Below are 19,563 nucleotides of genomic sequence, written 5' to 3' on the forward strand. Positions count from 1 at the left end.
ACACTTACTAATAGATTGGGTGTGAGAGTTGGGAGGTGACAGAATGACACACTATTGAAGAAGAAACTGATGGTGTGAGAGGATGTCTGTAGAAGGGGAATTCTTGAATAAGCAAAGCACCTTATTCTGAGAGTGTCAGCATTAAGTTTTGGTGGGAGGAACTAAACAGAAAAAATGGGTAGATTTTTCTCTCTTAGAGTGGAGAGAAAAATAACAGAAACAAAAACAGTATAATTGCATGAATCTATTCGAACATAGACAAGGAAAACCTAAACAAATTACCTGGAAGGCCATTGGCCAAACATTTATTGTCCGAATTTATAAGTAAGTAGTCTCCTAGGGAAGCAAAATATGTAACTGTAAAAACTTTACTGAGAGGTAAAAATTCTAACTCAGGCATAAAATGTTAACATTCTTAAAATTTGTGTAATTTTATTTTTCAAAAATCCTATTTGAGTAAAATTAAGTGCATGTCTACATATGAAAACAATAATAGGTTTGTTAAGATTGGGATGTGTAGGTATTTCATTTTTTGTCATTACTTATATTTTACATTTTTAAACACCATTGATTTTTCAGTTTTTCATAAAGAGAAAAGGAAGAGGAGTGATAAAAAGAATCTTACAGCATGAGCCACTGTCTAAATGGACAAAGAAAGGCAGATTTGGAAGTTACTAGTAAAATTTCCCACCCCCCACAGATGTTGTAGAACATGAAAGCAGGTTTCTTTTGCTCAGATAAAGAATTTTTGTGGGGGTGTGCAGGGTGGAGAGGAATGAAGGGGGGAGGTAGAACAACTGTAATGGCATAATCAATAAAATATATTTTAAAAGAATTTTAAATTGACTAATTGAGGGGTGACTGTGTTATTGTTTGAAAAGTGAAACTAGGTGAGCCCTCACAAAAAATTTGATTGACTAGATTTTCGGCAGAGGCTGAGGTTCTCAGGCATTCCTAAGTAACATTGACAAGGAAGATGGTCGATTGGTTAGACCAGGGATGTTACAGTAATTTGGGAGTGTCTGCCTCAACTGATCATTTAAATTATTTGTTAGAGACTGGAAAGGAAGAAGAGAAAGAAGACACTGGAGAAGAAGCCAGCTAGGAGACACAGAGTGATGTGAGTAGTTGTCAGGGTACCTGGCGACAAGCCCAGGTTTTTCAATAATTTATCATGAGACATTGTAAGCTAGAAATTTTCTCACATCTGGACCTAAAATTTTTATTCTTTTGTATAAATAGAAAATATTCATAAATTGAAATGGTTGTATGGTAGGTTGCATTTGCGCAGCTTCTTCCATTTTACGTCATTTTTTAATTTAAAAATGTTTTAAACACAGGACACTTTTCTCAAATAAATATCAGCCTAAATCCCAATCTGAAAAATAGATGAAAACAAGCAACTTTGGTTAAATTAGGAGAACTCTCCAGATATCAGAAAAAGTAGACAACAGGAAGTAAAAGAAATAATATGAGTCCAAGGCCTGCTACACATGTTAAACACTGTAGCTGGCTTCTAAAACTTGTTTTCTCAATTGATCCACATTCCATTTCACAGATGGAACAAATGAGACTGAGAGATACATTAAATGGTCCAAGTGACAGAGACCACAAGTAAGATCTCTGAGATTTGAAATTAGTTGTATGGTCTAGCAAAGGCTCTTGTTGGAGCTAATACAGGCCAGAAGGAATGAGAAAGGACCATGGAAGGCAGACATCACACTTACTCCACCTCTTAGCATCTGTCAGGGTGCAAAATGTCTTCAGAGAGTTGGGTCATAGGCTGGGCCTACAGACTAGCTGTACCGGATATTTAGCCCACCCATGAACTAAGCCATGGTCCCTCCCTTCTTAGTAGTTCACTTCACAACAGGTATGACCTACTAATTAGGAAATGAATTGTTCTATGTAGAGTCAAACATAATCTTGAAAGTAAATATGGCAAAATGACTCCAAGAGTCCCTCACCTTTGCTGGGGCCATGGTCCTGGTGGCTCTTGCTAAGTGCCTGGCCTTTTTCTGGATTTCAGCTTCTTTTTCCCTGAAAGACAGCAAGGATTAACATACTTCAGACATGCTTTGCCCAACTTTTAAAGATAACAGTATGCATGGTAAACTTAATTTTGACTGTTCTCCTTAGCCCAGTCTGGTGGGTCAGAATGGAGATAGATATATCCAGAAATAAGCATGGGTACTGTGCACCTCTCCTCAGAACTGAAAAATATGTCAAACATGGTACTATTAGAGGCGAGAATCTCTACCTTTAACTGCATAGCAGACTACCCCCCCTTAAATACTTCCCACATCCAGGTGGTCGCCCACTTGAAAGGCACCTGTACCATTGTTGGATTGCTCTCTTTGAAAGACCTTATTAACATTGAACCCAAATCCACCTTCCTGTTTTCTCCTGGTTTCAACCTCTAAGGACCCACAGGCAAATTTAGCCATCCGAAGATAGTTTTGATGCCTCGTACAGTCTTCTTCTTTCCAGGTTAAAAAAAAGGGTTATTCCGATATAATTTACATTAGGTAATAAAAATAATAATCCAGTGAGTGACTTCAAAGTAATAAATTGCCTTACATGTCTTAAGGCATTTTACTTTTGTTTTAAATTAGTTTTCAGTAAATTTATTATTTTATAGTTTCAGTCTACTATTAAAAATCCTATGAAACAACAAGGAAACATTATAGTAAATAATACAGCTTTCGAGAGAATAAGACAGGATTCTTCAGCCTTCCCCGGGCCTCACCCTGCCTATCATCTTGCCCTGCCTTTCTGCATCTTCCCACAGTCTCTACTAGAAGCAGCACATGTGATCAGAGCTTCACAAGGCAGTATTACTGACTATGTCAATTTAACTCCCCTGACATATACCAGCCTGGAATTTAAAAAGCTAGTTTTCATATTATCTCCAATGGGTAAGCTTAGTATTGGCTTGGTGCCAGGGTTGAAGTTTTAATGTTGGTTGGGAATTGAGAATGATGTCCCTGCTCAAAAAACAAGTTAGGACACTTTGACTTGAGGTTTTGTAACTGATAACTCAAGCCATCTTCCACTTTTGGGGTGTCACTGGAAAGAAAGAAATCAAGTTAAGAAGCATTGCATAGATGTGGGTAAACTTCTGGGATACTAATTCTTTCTGACTTGCAGGTGATTGCAAGCTACAATTAACTTTTCAGTCCATCTTATCCCAGCTTAATCCTAAAGTCTGAAGACACCAGCAGCTTGCAGATCAGGGTGTATCCTATGTGAGCTCTTCCACTCGTTGGCTGCCACCAGGAAGGTTTGGAGTTATGCCCAGGGGCTGTTCTCAGTCCCCAAGGTACAATAGAGTCAGGTCTTAACAGGCCCAAGAAATTTGACTTTCCTTCTAAGTTAGTTCTTCAAAGCCAGGAAACTCAAATTGGAACTACACCCTCAAAAGAATATCAAGTTTTCTACACAGTGTTAACACTGGGCCCTCTGGGTGTTTTGGAATACCACTTGTGTGACTATTAAATCTTTCCAGATGGATGGCCCTTCTCCAACCTAATCTGGTGAGAGATGCCAGAGTGATCTACCAACTATTTTTATTTAATCCTTTTGGTTTAGAAAGATATATTTGACAGGAAATTAAAAAGAATACATTTACTGGTTCAGAGATTATCTGGTAACTCAAACACTTGAAAGAGAAATTACTCACAGTATCATTTTGCATGTGGCACATCTGCTGAGGAACCGTATTTCATCAGGACTTTTCAGAAGTTTCTTATCTTGGGGACAGAACAACTTCCCATTTTTCATCAATATCCGATATTCATTGCATGTTTCCTAAGGGAAGGATGAAAAAAAAGTTGTGTTTACTGAAACCTCATCAAAGCAAGACTGTACCTTCTAAGAACTTCCTTGAAAATATTATTTAATAAGCACAACTCCCTTTACATGGAAGACATTCACTCATTTGCTACAAATGATACAAACAAAAACTGGTAACTCTGTATTGACTACTGGAGATTGCAAATTTACTTAAATAGCATTCATCTAAATCGATTAGTGAAGTGGAAAGAACAGGACACACAGAATCAAAAGACTTGTGTTTGTATTTCAGGGTTTTCATTTACAAGTCCAATAACCTTAGCAAATTAACTTCTCAAAGGTTCACTTACCCTATCTATAAAAATAAGGGTTATAAATATACACACTTCATGGGTTTTCTGAGGATGACATATTACATGTGTGTAAAAAGACCTCAAAGAATGCCTGAGTCATATAGATTTAAACAAGTTGATTATCCTCTTCCTCCTTCTTAATTATTATTGTTTTTGTTGCTGCAGTCAGTATTATTGGAAGATGCTGATGGCACATGTAAAATACCTAGCACACAGCAGGTTACAAAGGGCTGTAAACAGGACTTGGAAAGGCTGTTGGAGGACAGAGACGAAGTGTAGTAACTGCTGGAAACTGTAGTGTGCCCACTACGCCCCGTGTAGGAGGTGCTGCAAGACACCAGCTCCTAGAAAGGCTACCAGTTGTTGAATTAAATAGTTGAAAAAAAGTTAAAAGTTGAATAAAAGGATTCATTGGTCACATATATTTGGAAAACATATTTCTAGACTCATTCCTTTTCTGAAATAAACCTCAGGTCCACTGATGTCTTATGAACAGAAATGGACAGACTCATACGGTAATGAAACTTATGTTTCCAGGCCCTTCATGGTCACATCCTGGGTGGGGCCTCGTCATTTCATACTTCCAAATTGGTGTTTTTATCTTGAAGAGCCCCCCCCACTGCAGCCACCATCACCCCATCACCACCAACATGCCTAACATTGTCAGTACCACGGGGATTGGACTGGTGAACCACCAATAGATGGGATCTATGAAAATACTGCACACTTTTCCCCAAACTTGCTTAAGCATTTCTCTTTTTCTTTTATTAATTTGGTTCACTTACCAAATTGTTGCTTTATTTTAATTTTTGGAATATTCTCTGAAACTACTATTTTACTATTCTGTATGACATGCTTTGAGACATGGAACATTTTACTTAGTTTCGGCTTTTTGTTAAATGCCAGTGACATCACTATCCCAAATTTAGGGAGGAATGTGGAAATAATTTTGAATAATATTTTGCCAGGTAATACAAATGCACCATTGATGTTAAGCTCTTAAGAAAAGACTGAGTCACATGTAGGAGTCCTTCAGTAAAATATACTGAATTAAGAAATTCATGAAAAGAAAAATTCTCACTTTTAAAGTTCTGTCCACTGTCCTTATTTTAACCTATAGTATTATTTAAAATGATTTATATTGTCTATTAGTTTTGCAAATCTACCGAACCTTTAGAGGAAGTCTTTGAAATCTAAGTTTTTGGGGGTTTTGTTTTGATTTTGCAAAAAAAAAAAAACCCTCCAAAATTTGCTTCAAGATTCTTATATTGGAAGAAAATTAAATCAAATCCTTGCTACAACTCTGACAAACACAACTTCTTCCAAAGGATTTATTGTAGAATTCTATTCAGCTTCCTATATCTTCATACTAACTATTCAATCGGTGAAACCCTTAAGAAATTACTTTGCTAGGTGCCATAGATACAGCAGTAAGTAGAAGGATCCTTGTCTAAATGTTGCTTACTGTCTAATGGGTAATGATATATCTAATTTAGCTTCTTAAACATAGAGGCAGCACTTGCAGAATGACTAATGGTAAAAAAAAAAGTAACTAAGTAATGTCAGATCAGAAATCAGCCTTGGGAAATTTTGTGAAGGGCGACCTACTAAGATATCTCTAAGTTTATTATCATTACCCAGTGATCTTATCTGAGTAGCACAGTAATAATTTCTGAAAATATAAAGACAACCAGGCCTCTTCAGATCTGTGTCTTGTCTCAAATTTTATAGTATTTTATGTCAACATTCCAAGTTACTGCTTAGCTTGCCAGGTATAAATGATTCTATAAAATCTAGACAGAAACTTTGTCATAGAATCAGAGAAGAGCCTGGTGTCTTTGTCATATAAATACATCCCTTGTGAGGCAAGTCTTAAAGAAAATGCTTCAAATAAAGATTCATAACATAAGAATGAAGCTTTAAACAGTATTTTGCAGTCGACTGAATAAGAACGTTATCAATCAGGATAATTCCCGAACTAGACATCTCCAGTGTCACAATTAGAGGAGCCTGTAGCTCCTACAGACACATTTTGTTTTTTAATAAACAGACAACCGCAACCCAGAAAGTAGGTTAAGAAACTTGTTCACAGTGTTTAATTAGTTAAGATGAGACTGAATTATGAAACAGGAAAAGCCTGTAAAAATTAAAAGCAACAGTTGAGTTTTTCTCTGGGAAAAATGTAATGTGGTCCCAGCTACCATACTAGAGAGAGTTTTGAAACAGGAGCAGATCTAGACCAAAAAGGCATCCGGAGGTAGGCCGATGACTTTCCAGCAGCTGCTCACTTTCCTTGTAACTTCCAGGCTTGGGTTCCTTTCATTTCCTTACTATTGCTGTTCTTTGTGTTTTTTCCACATCTTAGAAAAACTGCAGCCCTCTAGGGCCAACCTTTTCTGTGTCCTTCACAGGCTGAGTTATAGCTTTCTGTCTCCCATTGTCCCTCCCCAGACATCATAATAAAATGTCCCAGGGAGCTGGCATAGCTCCTTCTCTGTGTTAAAAGCACTGACAAGGTTGCTTTGGGCTTCAGAGTAACCCCCTGTGATGATAAATGGTTAAAGGTTCTTGCAGGTACTACAGTGCTGTTCTGGCTCATGTTTGTAACTTTCAACCAGCTACTGACTGAGTTTAGAAAATAAAACTTCCAGCTCCATGAGAAAGACCCAATCAATAATTTTTGTTTCCAACAAAATGCCCAAGGGCTGTGATCAGAAATATCTCCAGAGAAATAATTATTTCTTGGTGTTCTTCTTGCTTATGCCAACATGAGAAGGGGCTAAATTTAGGCTTTTACATTGCTCAGTGAAATAGAGTTTAATGGCATTAAAAACAGTCAGTGCAAAATTTTGATATATCCACCAGAAATCACCACCCATTGTCACAGACTCTGAAAGAGATTATGGCCTCAGTGAACGGTGAGGTTTACACAACACCCTTCTTTTTACCAGTATACAACATCCCATTGAGCATGCTCCTTGACTCCCCCAAAACCCCAAAATTCAGCCTTTTCTTCCTACTCCAGCACACCATGCTATCTATATCATAGAGGTTTCTGCTCTTCTCCTCCATCAGCAAACTGAGATGAAGTAACAGAGACCATGATGAAACTCTCTAGACCATTCCAGTAAGTTGTTTTTTTAAAAAAAAAAAAGTTCTAATAAAATACAGCAAGAGTATTTTTTATCATGGTTCTAATACCTTCATTGTAGAAAAGAGTCCCTTTACTGTTTTATTGCTCATGGCTTTCTTTGAAAAGTAGCATATATTTGCTGTATACATAATGTAGCACTGTTTTTAAGTCCTAAATTAATGGCATAATTTTGTGTGTGTGTGTGTGTGTGTGAGTAACTGGCCCTTTAACTTTATTTTTCAGATAGATAAAATAATTAACTTCTATAGAAAATGATTCTTTCACCATTTTTATCATTCTGAAACAAAGAGCCTCTAAGACAGAGGCAGTACAGCAACCTCCTGAGTCAGAGCCTCTGCCTGGTCTGCTATAAATTGCAAATATGTTCACTCCCTCCTCAATTCCAGATCCTTGTTCTCATGCTGGCTTCAGGGAGCACTCACCTGACTATCCCAGGAGGCACTGATACCCCCTACATACCCAGAAATGCCTATCTTCTAACCTCTTCTATTTTTCTCCTAACACTAATCATTACTTAATGTACTATATGTTTTTACTAATTTAATAGTTAATTTGTCTGTTTTCCTTCACTAAGATGTAAGCTCTATGACAGCAGGTTCTTGTCTATATATGTATTTTTTTTACTTATGAATATCTCCAGCATCTCAAACAAGGTCTGAGACATAATAGATGCTCAATAAATATTTATTGAATGAAGTACATGGGCTGACAATATACAAGATACAGCCAACCCCTTTTAACATAATGATCACAAAAAAACTTCTTTCTGCTTCTTGTGTGTGTCATGACTTTTTCAGCTGTTAAACAAAATAATACTAATTCACAGGTTTGTCTGTTTGTGGAATTATTTAAAGCAATCTTCTAACATGGCAGATTGCCTCTTGCTCACATTCATTATTATTAATGCATTTATATATGTGTGTCTGAGATTCATGCCTTGATTCACAAAGACCAGTTTTTATGTTTTTAGAAAAGCTGTTAGTACCTATCTGTATAACATGTCTGTATTACTAACATTAAGGTGTTAGCCATAAACCATTTTTCTTTAGAGATCTTGGAATGTATTCAAGGAACAGAAAAAGCAGGACTAACCTGATTTTCTTCCTCACTGGCAGCATCTGCGACAAAAAATGCAAACACCAAAGTTAAGGGAATATAAAATATTTAATAAATAGAACAAATAATCCACTCTGTGCAGTGCCTTGCTTACTTTACTGGAAATATGTTATAAAACCGCAAATTACTTTTGAACACATTAGAATTTACCAAGCATTATGCTGAGTGAAATAGGCCAGGCATTGAAGGACAAATACCATATGATCTCACCTTTGACAGGAAGCTAAAGAATAAAACAAACAAGCAAACAGAATAAAAACAAAGACGCTGAAATAGAGAACAAGTGGGCAGCGACCAGAGGGGGAGAGGGAAGGGAACTTAAGGGGAAAAAGGGGGAGGGATTTTGAGGAACAAGTATGAAAGACACAGAGATGAGGACTGGGGGGGGGGAATTGGAGGGAGGGGGGAGACCGGGTGGGGGGGGGGGGGGAAGAGAAAAAAAAAATGTACTTGAAAAGTAACTAAATAAAAAAAAAAAAAAAAGAATTTACCATGGCAAATAAAATGAGGACACTGCACTAGAAGACTGGCATATCCACTCACAATGATCCAATCACTCAGAAAGATCCAGTTACTTGGGAAAATAATATTCATACACTTTCTGACTTCCTTAAACTATCTAATTTCTAAACTCCTTTCATAGCAAAGTATGTCATACCTCTTTTTAAATTATAACATAAATATCAATTAAATTGGAAAGTACAATGTAGCATAAAATATATATCATATATACATATAAAATTAAATTTTCTGAATGCTGGTAGCACTGCCTCCTTATTACATATACAAAAATTAGAGATATGATAAAATTAAGTTTAATCGAAATCACAGACTGTAGTATACTCCCTCATTAAGAGACAGTTTTAGAGACACTTTTGTGTCTACACATTTATTCTAGGAAAATGAGCATTATTTGTTTATAATATTCTCCTGAAACTCAGTCTAGGGTTTTCTTTTAAAAGTGTAAAAGCCTCAGAGCAAGATAACTCTAAGCAATTCATGTTCTCTTCAAATTCAAGTAGAAAATGCAAAAACCTACCACTAGGTCTGATGAAAGTTTCTGTTTTTGTCAGATAGCTTCTTACCTTTTATAAGAAGTACCTTCAATCCATTTATGACTTAAAAACACAAAAATAAACCAGTAGAAGGTATTACTGCTTTAAAATAATAGATGATTGAATGTAATTTTTATTATTTTGTTTGTAAATATGCTATTAAATATATACATATATAAATGTATACCTAAATTTCAACTATCTATTATATACATAATTCCTTTTATGAATTGATATGCTCAGTAAAGGGTCAGATAAAGAAGAATCCATTAGCTTTTTAGAACTCATGTAGAACCAATAGAATGGGAATTCCTCATGGATAAAATTCAGATCATTTCAAATTACTTGCCATTTCTAACTACAACATACTGCTAATATAAAATCACATATACAATTCTTTAAAGCTGTGTGTCTGGCAAGGTATTGCAGGATTACACATACATATATAAAATCTTCAGTGCCATATATGCACTGGGTAGGGAGAGGGAGACAAGACCTCTGCTCAGGGCTTTGTGGCATGTGTCAAGAGGCTTAGGTTACATGCAAATTGCTTACCTGGGATGAGGCAAAGAGCCAAGGTCAGAAGTACTGGCACTGCGGTTACCTTCATGATGAAAATGATGTAAGTTGGTTATAGGTCTGCTCCGTGCATTGCTCACCAGCTGGTGCTCTAAGACTGAACCCGTGGGGATGCAGCTTACTTTATATATACTGGTGATACACACCCATAGCAACAGCCAACATTATAAACCAGTTGTTCAAGGTCCTGCTAGACTTAATATACCACATCAGTTTAGTTTCCATCCTTTAGGATCCTGTCAAGGGGGCAGATTTGAACAGATAATGTCTGTTTCTAAAGTAGTTCTAATACATTTTCATTATACCACCTCAAAAGGCAATAGATTGAGTCCAAGGACCTTACTCAAAGTTTAATACTCCACAGTCCTCTTTAAGAACCAAATTCCTCAGCCACATAAGACACTTTACCTTGTAGACAAACATGTTTCTAATTGGATCCCTTTCCTAAGTGAGAGGGGAGGGAAAAAGAAGACAGATTGATTGTCCTACCAGTCAGGTAAACATGTAAAGATTTCACCACTCCTGGAGAAAGCTGCTTTACAGTAAGAGAAGCTAGCAGTCTTGGTGCTTCCACCTACAGATGTTCCAAGTGTCCCCATTCAGTGTCACAGACTCAGATAAGAGAGTTGAGTGACCCTAAGAGATGACCTAGCAAACTCCTAACACTGAATACATGGGGACACTGAAACTTGGAGAAGGAGTGATGACCTTCTCCAGGACTCACAGTTTAGGTGGCAGAGGCAGAGGTGGCACTTGAAAGAAGACCACAAGGTCCACAGTTTCTCAACTCCATATACCACTTCACCATGAAAGGTTGGCAAAGGCAGATGCTTTATGAAATTAAAGTTTTTCCACACAGCACACTGCTCCCCAAGTTCCTGTTTGAAAAATTTGGCTCCATTATTTTCCCCCAAATTAATTTTATTCCTTTATTGCCTCATTACTTAGTCTCCCCAAAAAGAAATAAATAAATTAAATATTTGAAATTATAAATATATAAATGCAGCATTTTCTAGAGGAAGTATCTTCTCTTAAAAATATTTTATTTATTTATTTTTACAGAAGGGGAGGGAGGGAGGAAAAAAAGGGAGAGAAACATCAATGTGCAAGAAATACATTGATTGGTTGCCTCTTGCATGTCCCCAACTGGGGACTTGGCCTGCAACCCAGGCATGGGAATTGAACCAGTGACCTTTTGGTTAGCAGGCTGGCACTCAATCCACTGAGCCACACCAGCCAGGAGAGTATCTTCTCTTTAGTTTCTTCTTCCATTCTATAATAAGTAATACCTTTGGTCTACCAGATTATTTTACTCTAGTAGGTTAAGAGTACCCCATGAAATGCACAAAGATGACTGAAGCCAGACCCAAAACCTGATTTCAGTGCTATGCAGGGTCTCCACACCCACTGAAGGAAAGTTTTGAACTTTATGAGATCAAAACCTTTTTAGAGATTTTTCCAAAAAAGCTGATCTAAAGCAAGACAATTTGGGGATCACACGTCAACCTTCTGAATAACATCAAAGCCTAAGTATTTCTTTTACTTTTTTTAATGAAATAATTTCTTTCCTGTAAAAATGCAATCAGTGGTTTCAAGGTTAGTACTATTAGCTTTGTTTCTTTGCAATGGTTTAGTAAAATGAGTGACCTGAAAAGCAAGTTCAAATTGCATTGTGGTTATGGGATAGAAAATTGATGTTCATCATAGCTTAAAGCAGTGATTTTCAATAGGTGTGCCACAAGTAATTTTAAAACACACAATACCTGACTATTCAGTCAGGGGCACTAACCTGATATTTTCCCTCAGGTTGTCAAATAATAAAGTGACAACAGCTAACATAACATTAGCTGTCTACTGTGAATGAATCCAAGTTATACCTATTTTCTGTTAGGTTAGCACAAATTACTTTTTTGATGCGTGAAAAAATTTTAGTAATCACTTTATGTGTGCCATGAGATGGAAAAGGTTGAAAACCTCTGGCTTAATGGAAAGAGAATAGGAAATTTGTTTCTATGCCTTTCTTTGCAACAACACAGAGTAATGGAAATGAACTGGACTTTGGCATATGATAGATATGGGTCCAAATCTTTACTTAACAATTACTAGCTATGTTGCCTTGGGCAAGTCACTTATTTTTTCTCAGCCTCAGTTTCCTAATATGTAAAATAGGGATTCTATGACTACATTGTACAACTGTTGTAAGAGTTAGAGGCAATTCATCTGTGTGTGTGTATGTGTGTGTGTGTGTGTGTAAGTGTGTGTGTAATATTTAGAACAATTCCAAGCATATATGATAAACTTTCCCATGAAAGAGAGCTGGTCTTGCATTTTTAGGTTATTATAATGATATGGTTATAGTGGGGAGTTTCTGAAAAGTCAGCATGTCTTAAATGTGGACCTCAGTAGCAGATTAAGTTTCCTTAGCAGGGAATAACATCCCAAAAACATTCTGAAGGGAAATTAAAAAGTAAAGATATAAATATTCTTTTTTATTTTGTTATGCTCTAAACCACAACACCTGAAACAAATAAAAGTATTAGCCATTTATAACTTGCAAAAGTCACTGCTAGATTTCAAGCATCATTGATTCCTCATCTCCATCCGTAAAACTCTCTTCTAAATACTGACATACCAATACTAATTATTTATCTTTCATCTGTTCTGTCTGACTATATGAAATGTGTCCCAACCATACATCCTCATTATTGGTGCAATGACTTACAATAGAATTGGTGACTATGCTCTTGATGAACCCGAAATCTAGCCCAAATGGATAATATTCCCAGGAGTGGAAGTGGTGCTAGGGTGGAACAAAAGAACCAAAATATGATCACATCTCTAAAGAATCTCTGCTATGAGGAAAGGCTGAAGGAGCTGGTTTCCTCCTTGCTGGGAGTTTCTCAATGATACCCAGAACCTCCTGAAGTGATGAATAAGAGGCTTGGAACTGATAACGTCTTCCAAGAGGGAAAGGAGCCAAGAGAAGATTCAGCGAGCACCCCCAATATTAGAAGCACACATCAACTGTCTCATGACATCAGAGGTTTTTCTCCATTTCATTTCAGAAATGTTATAAATCCAGAGGTGATTCATCACATATTCTGTGAATCACTCCTTATTTCAGAGAACCTCAAAATTTAAATTCAAATGAATGGGACTGAGGCTTTAGAGAATGGGGGTTTGTGTTATCCATACACTTCTGTATTAGGTAATGAGAGTACTTTTCTTAAATTCTAACTTTCAATCATTCATCAAACATGTAAAACCCTCTCCCTTCTCATTAAAAAGAAACAGCTGAGTTACACAATGTATAAACTGTACAACTCAACATATGTATCAAGTGGCCTAGGATCTGTATTCACATCAAGGGTACTGATACAGAAAGAAGAAATGAGAAAAAGTGTGAAATAAACAAGATGTTGTAGACCAGTAATCTTACTGAAGACAAAAGGTAATTTCTTAAATTCCAAATTATCATATTATTGTTCAAATATCCTTTTTTCCTATGCAGATATATCCTTGCTGATCACAATAGTTTAATAAATACCTATAGTCCCTTAAAATCAAATCACCTTCCACATTTTCCAAACTATCTGCCATTCAGTGGTTCCCTAGATTTGGTTACACAATACTGTGAGGTGGCGGAGTAGGTGTTATTATCCTTTCCTTGCCTGCCCAAAATGGTTGGTACTAGGAACAAACACCAGAGTAGGAATTAGGTTGGGTGGCAATCCCAGATTTGACAATTTCCTACATTTTACAACCTATGTGGTTACCTCAGAGCCTTTCTGGCAGTTCAGGTAGAATCCAGACATAGAGCTTTAAAGTACCTTCAACATTCTATTACTAATATCATTCTTTCCTAAAACCCCCTGAATGCACACACTCACACACATATCCACATACACATGCACACTTGTAATGACTTGGGGGAAAATAAGTACCCTGTGATCATGACTGAAAAGTTTGTGTCCCGATAGATCTTAGAAGATGAGGCAATTGCTTTTTAATTTTCTTAATTTTTCATTATCTTTCCTATAAGTCTGATGTTTTTCCCTATAAATTTAATATTTCACTGTATTCTCATTTATGGAAGACACTAACTTGAGAACAGTCTTTACATGCCTTAGTCTTTTAAAATGTTCCATTAACAGCTCACTTCATTCCTTCTGAGAATTCCTTTCTGTTCGTCTAGAAAGGATAAGAAAACATGGAGATAAGCATAAAAATAAAGGGGGGAAGGAGAGAGGGAGAGAAACATCATGATGCCTTGGCGTCCCTGCTGGGCCCCACATCTCATTTTATTAAGAACAGGATGGGATGGGCACTTTTTGATGACTGAGTATACAGACCCTGCTATTTATAGATATAATTGTTGCTTTTATTAGATTAAGAAAACACAAAAGTTCATTGTTTTTGACTATATTGAGTTTTTACATATTGATTTATATTTGGTTCTTAAACACAACATCCAGCTCCTCCCTACAGTTCATACTACTTGGACCCTGCTCTCCTGCTGGGAGCCCCTGCTGCCCATCACAGCACACTATAAAGTTCTCTAGGGTTAATCTTAACTGCAGAAAACAGGTTTGTGGAGCTATGTTTTTTAATCATAATAAATTCTTAGCTGGTATACTGAATTTTGGCAAAAGAATACTATATATTTTATATGTAAAATATTTATATGTGTATATATAATAAGCAAGATCAAAATTGTTAGATCCATAAGTAAAATTAGGAAGGAATGATCTATATATCTATATGATTTGCATATAAATGTGAAACTCGCTAGCATTTATGGTGCACTTACTAAGTGACAGGCACAACAATAAGCTGAAAGGGTATCACTGTATTTTTTTTACAGATAGAGAGATTGCAGTTTGGTGGGATTCTAAAACTTTCTCGATGTTATACAACATGTGAGCAGGGGTGTATACAAATGGTGACGTCGATGCAAATAATGGCAGTCAAACCCTAGAGTCCAGATTCTTACCTACCAAGCATTATGGTGATCACATTGTACCTATGACTAACTTATCTCAGATACTCAGTGTTGGGACTGAAACATACTCCTTCAAAATTCATATTTGCAACCTTAACCACCAGTACCTTAGAATGTCACTATATCTGCAATAGAGCCTTTAAAAAGGTGAGTGAGTTCAAATGAGGCCATTAGGGTAGGCCCTAACCCTATGAACCTACCCTAGGATGGGTGTCCTTATAAGAGGAGGCACTTTGGACACACAGAGAGATACCAAGAATGCTGTGCACAGTGACTTACACCAGGCCATCTGGCTTGTGAGTGGTCAAGCTGAGAACTGGTCTGAAGACAAGTTGTCATTAAACTCTATTTAATCGAGTTACTTTATTTAATCATTACTCTATTAAATTGAGTAACAAGTTAATGGAGGAAAAATGGGGACAAATATAATTGGACAACAAAAATTTTTAATAAACTAAATAAAAATCAAGTAACAAGTTAAATAGCACTAATCATTGTGTCATACCACAACTTGATTCATGAGACAAATAAAAGGAATAAGAGAATAAAAAATAAATATGGAATAATGTTTACTCTCAGGTATGGAACTAAATTACTAAAATTGGATTTAAAAAGTAAGAAATGGAAGTCCAAAGTTATGTGTTGTGGAATCTCCAATAGATTCCATAATACTACCCACAGGAATACAACGAATATTTACTGAATGCCTACATTTGGCTGAGACTATATGGAAGCCTAGTATTAAACTCGTAAATAAAACATATACAGTTTTCAACTTCTAAAAGACAACAGTCTAGTGGAAGAAGTAGAAAATAATTTTATAAGTCACTGTTCAATTGAATTTGTGAAAGTATTTTTAAAAAGATGTCCATCAAGCCCTGGCTGGTGTAGCTCAGTGGATTGAATGCAGGCCTGCGAACCAGACAATCGCGGTTCGAATCCCAGTCAGGGCACATTCCTGGGTTGCAGGCCAGTTCCCTGCAGGCCAATTCCCAGCAGGGGACGCATGAAAGGCAACCATACATTGATGTTTCTCTCGCTCTCTCCTTCTCTTCCCTTCTAAAGATAAATAAATAAAATTAAAATGTTAAAAAAAAAAAGATGTCCATCAAGTAAAGTTAGAACGTCATCCAGATATTCAGCTTCTAGATGGAAAGGTCTTGATGAAATTAGACTTAATTCTGGGGAAAAAAAAGAGAGTCTGGATCAAAAAGGTATATAGACTCATCTATCTGAAAAAAATAAGCTAATGAGAATAAATTAATCCTTAAATAATTATGAGAACCAGAGTTTTCCTCCAATAATTTCTTTTCTTTATCTGACATTTTAAATTTCCAGCATATCACTAGTTAATTATTTAACACTAGCTGAGTTCAGGAGTTGAATTTAAAATTCAACATTAAACATTTACAATTAGTGATCTAAGATCTAAAATTCAACATTTACATTTAGTGTTTTTTTTCATTTATTTTAGGTGATGCCATCCTATGTAATATTCATGGCAGTAAAAAATTTAGATCCCTATCAATTTGTAGGAATCATGCTGAATTTTATTAATTGAAAGCTTACAACCCCAAAGTGCTGAAAGTATGGGGGAAAATAAATAAAAAAGACTGTTCTGCCATAAAGACTCTAGAACTGTAGTAGGGAAGATAATACTTGTACCTGAAAAGAAATGAGTCAAATGGAACATACAACATAAGATATCACAAACAAAATACAGATGGAGTGCCTTTGAATTGGACTGTGAGGGTTAAAGATATTTGAACATAAGGAGATGGGAACATAAAAAATTTTTCAGAACAGCAAGAAGCAAGCTCCCAGGAGAAAATAATGTGTGTTCTTCATGAAAGAATATGTAGTACCTTTTGAATGCATAAATGGGAACGGAAGAATAGAAAATAGTTTTAGAACAACAGAGTGTCTCAATGGCTAAAATAAACAATAGTGAACCAACCAAATGCTGGCAAGTATTTAGAGAAACCAGATCTCTCATATGTTGCAGGTGGGAATGTAAAATGGTATAGCAACTCTGGAAGACAGGTTGGCAACTGCTTAACAAACTAAATATACACTTATTATACTATCCAATAATTTTACTCCTGGGCATTTATCCCAGAGAAATGAAAGCTTATACCCACACAAAGACCAGCACACAGTTCAATGGAAAACCACCAAAATGTCCCTCAATAGGTGACTGGTTAATCAAGCATTAGTGCACTGTACTGTGGACTCCAACAACTTAGATGGATCTCAAGGACATTGTGCTGAGTGAAAAAGCCCATCTCCAAAATTCATATACTTTAATTTATATAATCTTTTCAAAATCATAAAATTGCAGACATGGAAAACAACATAGAAGTTGCCAGGGATTAAGGAGGGCTGTTGGGCAGGGGGTAGAGGTGATTGTACCTGGTAGCACGAGAGAGACATTTGTGATGATGGAAAATTCTACATCCTGAGTGTAGGGTAATTACACAAACCCACACATGCAATAAAAAACATTGAACTACACACATGTGGTTAGTGAAAGTCAAATTTCTAGTTTTAATATAATTATGTAAGATTTAACTCTTGGGGGAAACTGAGTAAAGAGTACACAGGACTTCTTAGTACTATCTTTGCAAATTCATGTGAATCTGTAATTATTTCCCCCCAAAAGTTTTTAAAACATAAACTATAAAATCCTACATTATCTCTATAAACATAAACTTACCACATGGCCCCACAATGTCCTTCCTAGATATTTACCCAAGGAAAATTCAAATAGGCCCACACAAAACCTATCCAAGAATATTTATTGCAACTTCATTCATAATCACTAAAATCCAGACACAATCCAAGTGTATATCAATTGGTGAATGGATAAACAAACTGTTGTACATCCATACAACAGATTTCCACTCAAGAATAAAAAAAATGAACTATTACACCTGCTGAAACATGAATGAACATCAAGAGTATCATTCAAAGTGAAAGGCAGCCAACATAAAATATTACATATTTTAGGATTCTGTTTATATATGACATTTTTAAATCAACTCTCTGGAGTGTACAGTCTTTGATAAATTATAGGGACATAAATTAGATCAAGGTTGCCAGGCTCAGAATTAAGTAAGAAGATTTATCACAAAGGTGCAAATGGAAACATAGGGTGGGGCAAAAGTAGGCTTCCAGTTGTTCATATGGAAAATAACACAATAATTAAGGAACAATAATACAAGAATAAACTGTGTTTCGTGTATTTACAACTATAAACCTACTTTTGCCCCACCCTGGATTTGAGGGTGATGGCCCTATCTTGATTGTGCTGGTAGTTTCACAAGTGATTATGCTTGTCAAATCTCATGTAACTACCCACCCAAGATTTTAAATTTTGCCTTTATACATTTTGCTTCAATAAACTTGACTTTAGGAAAAAAGTCACATTCAATAACAGACTATTTTTTAAAACATTTATATATTTCTGCATTAAGGGAAATAGACACAGACTGACTAAAAAAATCTTATCCCTGTCTAATGGAATTATGATATTTTACATTTCTTTATTTTTTTCTTCTAATAAGTTTTTACACTAAGTAGGTATTATTTTTAAGAATAAAAATGCTATTTTCAAAAATCAGTTTGATATTTTGGGGGCTAGATAGGACATTGAACGTCATCCAACTTTCCTCTTTAGTTTACAGAGACGATATGAGGGCTGAGACAGAGTTATTTTTCCTAATTATTTTAATGTTAAAATAAGTTACACATAGCTTCAGTAGCCCATCATACGAGTTGTATTCTCTAACTGTGAATGCCATAATTTATTTGAAGAGATGAGGGTCAATTTCATCCTTCAAAAACTCCCACTTCAGCCCTGGCTGGTGTGCCTCAGTGGCTTGAGTATTGCCTTACTGCCCAGAAGGTGGCTGGTTCAATTCTGGTCAAGGGCATATATACCTGGGATGCAGGCCAGGTCCCCAGTTGAGGGTGTGTGAGAGGCAGCCAGTCAATGTTTCTCTCTCCCTCTCTTTCTCTTTCCCTCCTCTCTCTCTGAAAATAAATAAAATAAAAAACAAAAACAAAAAGCTGCCACTTTATAGTGACTTAAAGTAAAGTGGTTCAGGATTTTCCTAGACCACCTTCTCCTGCACATGGATACAGAATCCATACAGAGAGGACAGTTCTTTAGTCTGCATCAATGGAGCCCAGTGATGTTTTGGAAATGTGTGACTTGCTAGCCATTTGGCTTCAGGTAAATCATGATAAGAGCATCATCATCCACTTGACAGGATTATTGAGCACACTGAGATGAGTGTGTGAAAAAGCTAAAGCAACATTATTGTTGGTACTAGTTTAAGCCATCCATAGTGAAGCGTACTTGAAAGCCAGAAGGATGATATAATTTAGAAGTTAACTGTTGGGCTTTGAAGTAATGCTATCTGCGTTCAAAACCAGGATTATTTGTCATGCAAAAAGGGAGGATTCACCTAAACTCTCACTTTCTTCACAACTAAGCTAAGGATT

General features: G+C 36.2%; 1 protein-coding gene across 1 annotated transcript in view; it reads right to left on the reverse strand.

The window, feature by feature from the left end:
• Window positions 1–19,563, reverse strand: part of SPINK5 (serine peptidase inhibitor Kazal type 5) — a 160,625-nt gene that overhangs the window by 61,781 nt on the left and 79,281 nt on the right. The window contains exons 2-5 of the mRNA XM_037161851.2: window positions 10,029–10,149; window positions 8,395–8,420; window positions 3,683–3,810; window positions 1,968–2,040 (exon numbers count right to left, since the gene is read on the reverse strand). Of these exons, the coding sequence (XP_037017746.2) occupies window positions 1,968–2,040; window positions 3,683–3,810; window positions 8,395–8,420; window positions 10,029–10,083 (282 nt within the window). The 5' untranslated portion in view covers window positions 10,084–10,149. The remainder of the gene's footprint in view (window positions 1–1,967; window positions 2,041–3,682; window positions 3,811–8,394; window positions 8,421–10,028; window positions 10,150–19,563) is intronic.

This window comes from Artibeus jamaicensis, unplaced genomic scaffold, assembly GCF_021234435.1.
Source record: "Artibeus jamaicensis isolate MK-2021 breed Jamaican fruit bat unplaced genomic scaffold, CSHL_Jam_final contig_432, whole genome shotgun sequence".
NCBI lineage: Eukaryota > Metazoa > Chordata > Mammalia > Chiroptera > Phyllostomidae > Artibeus > Artibeus jamaicensis.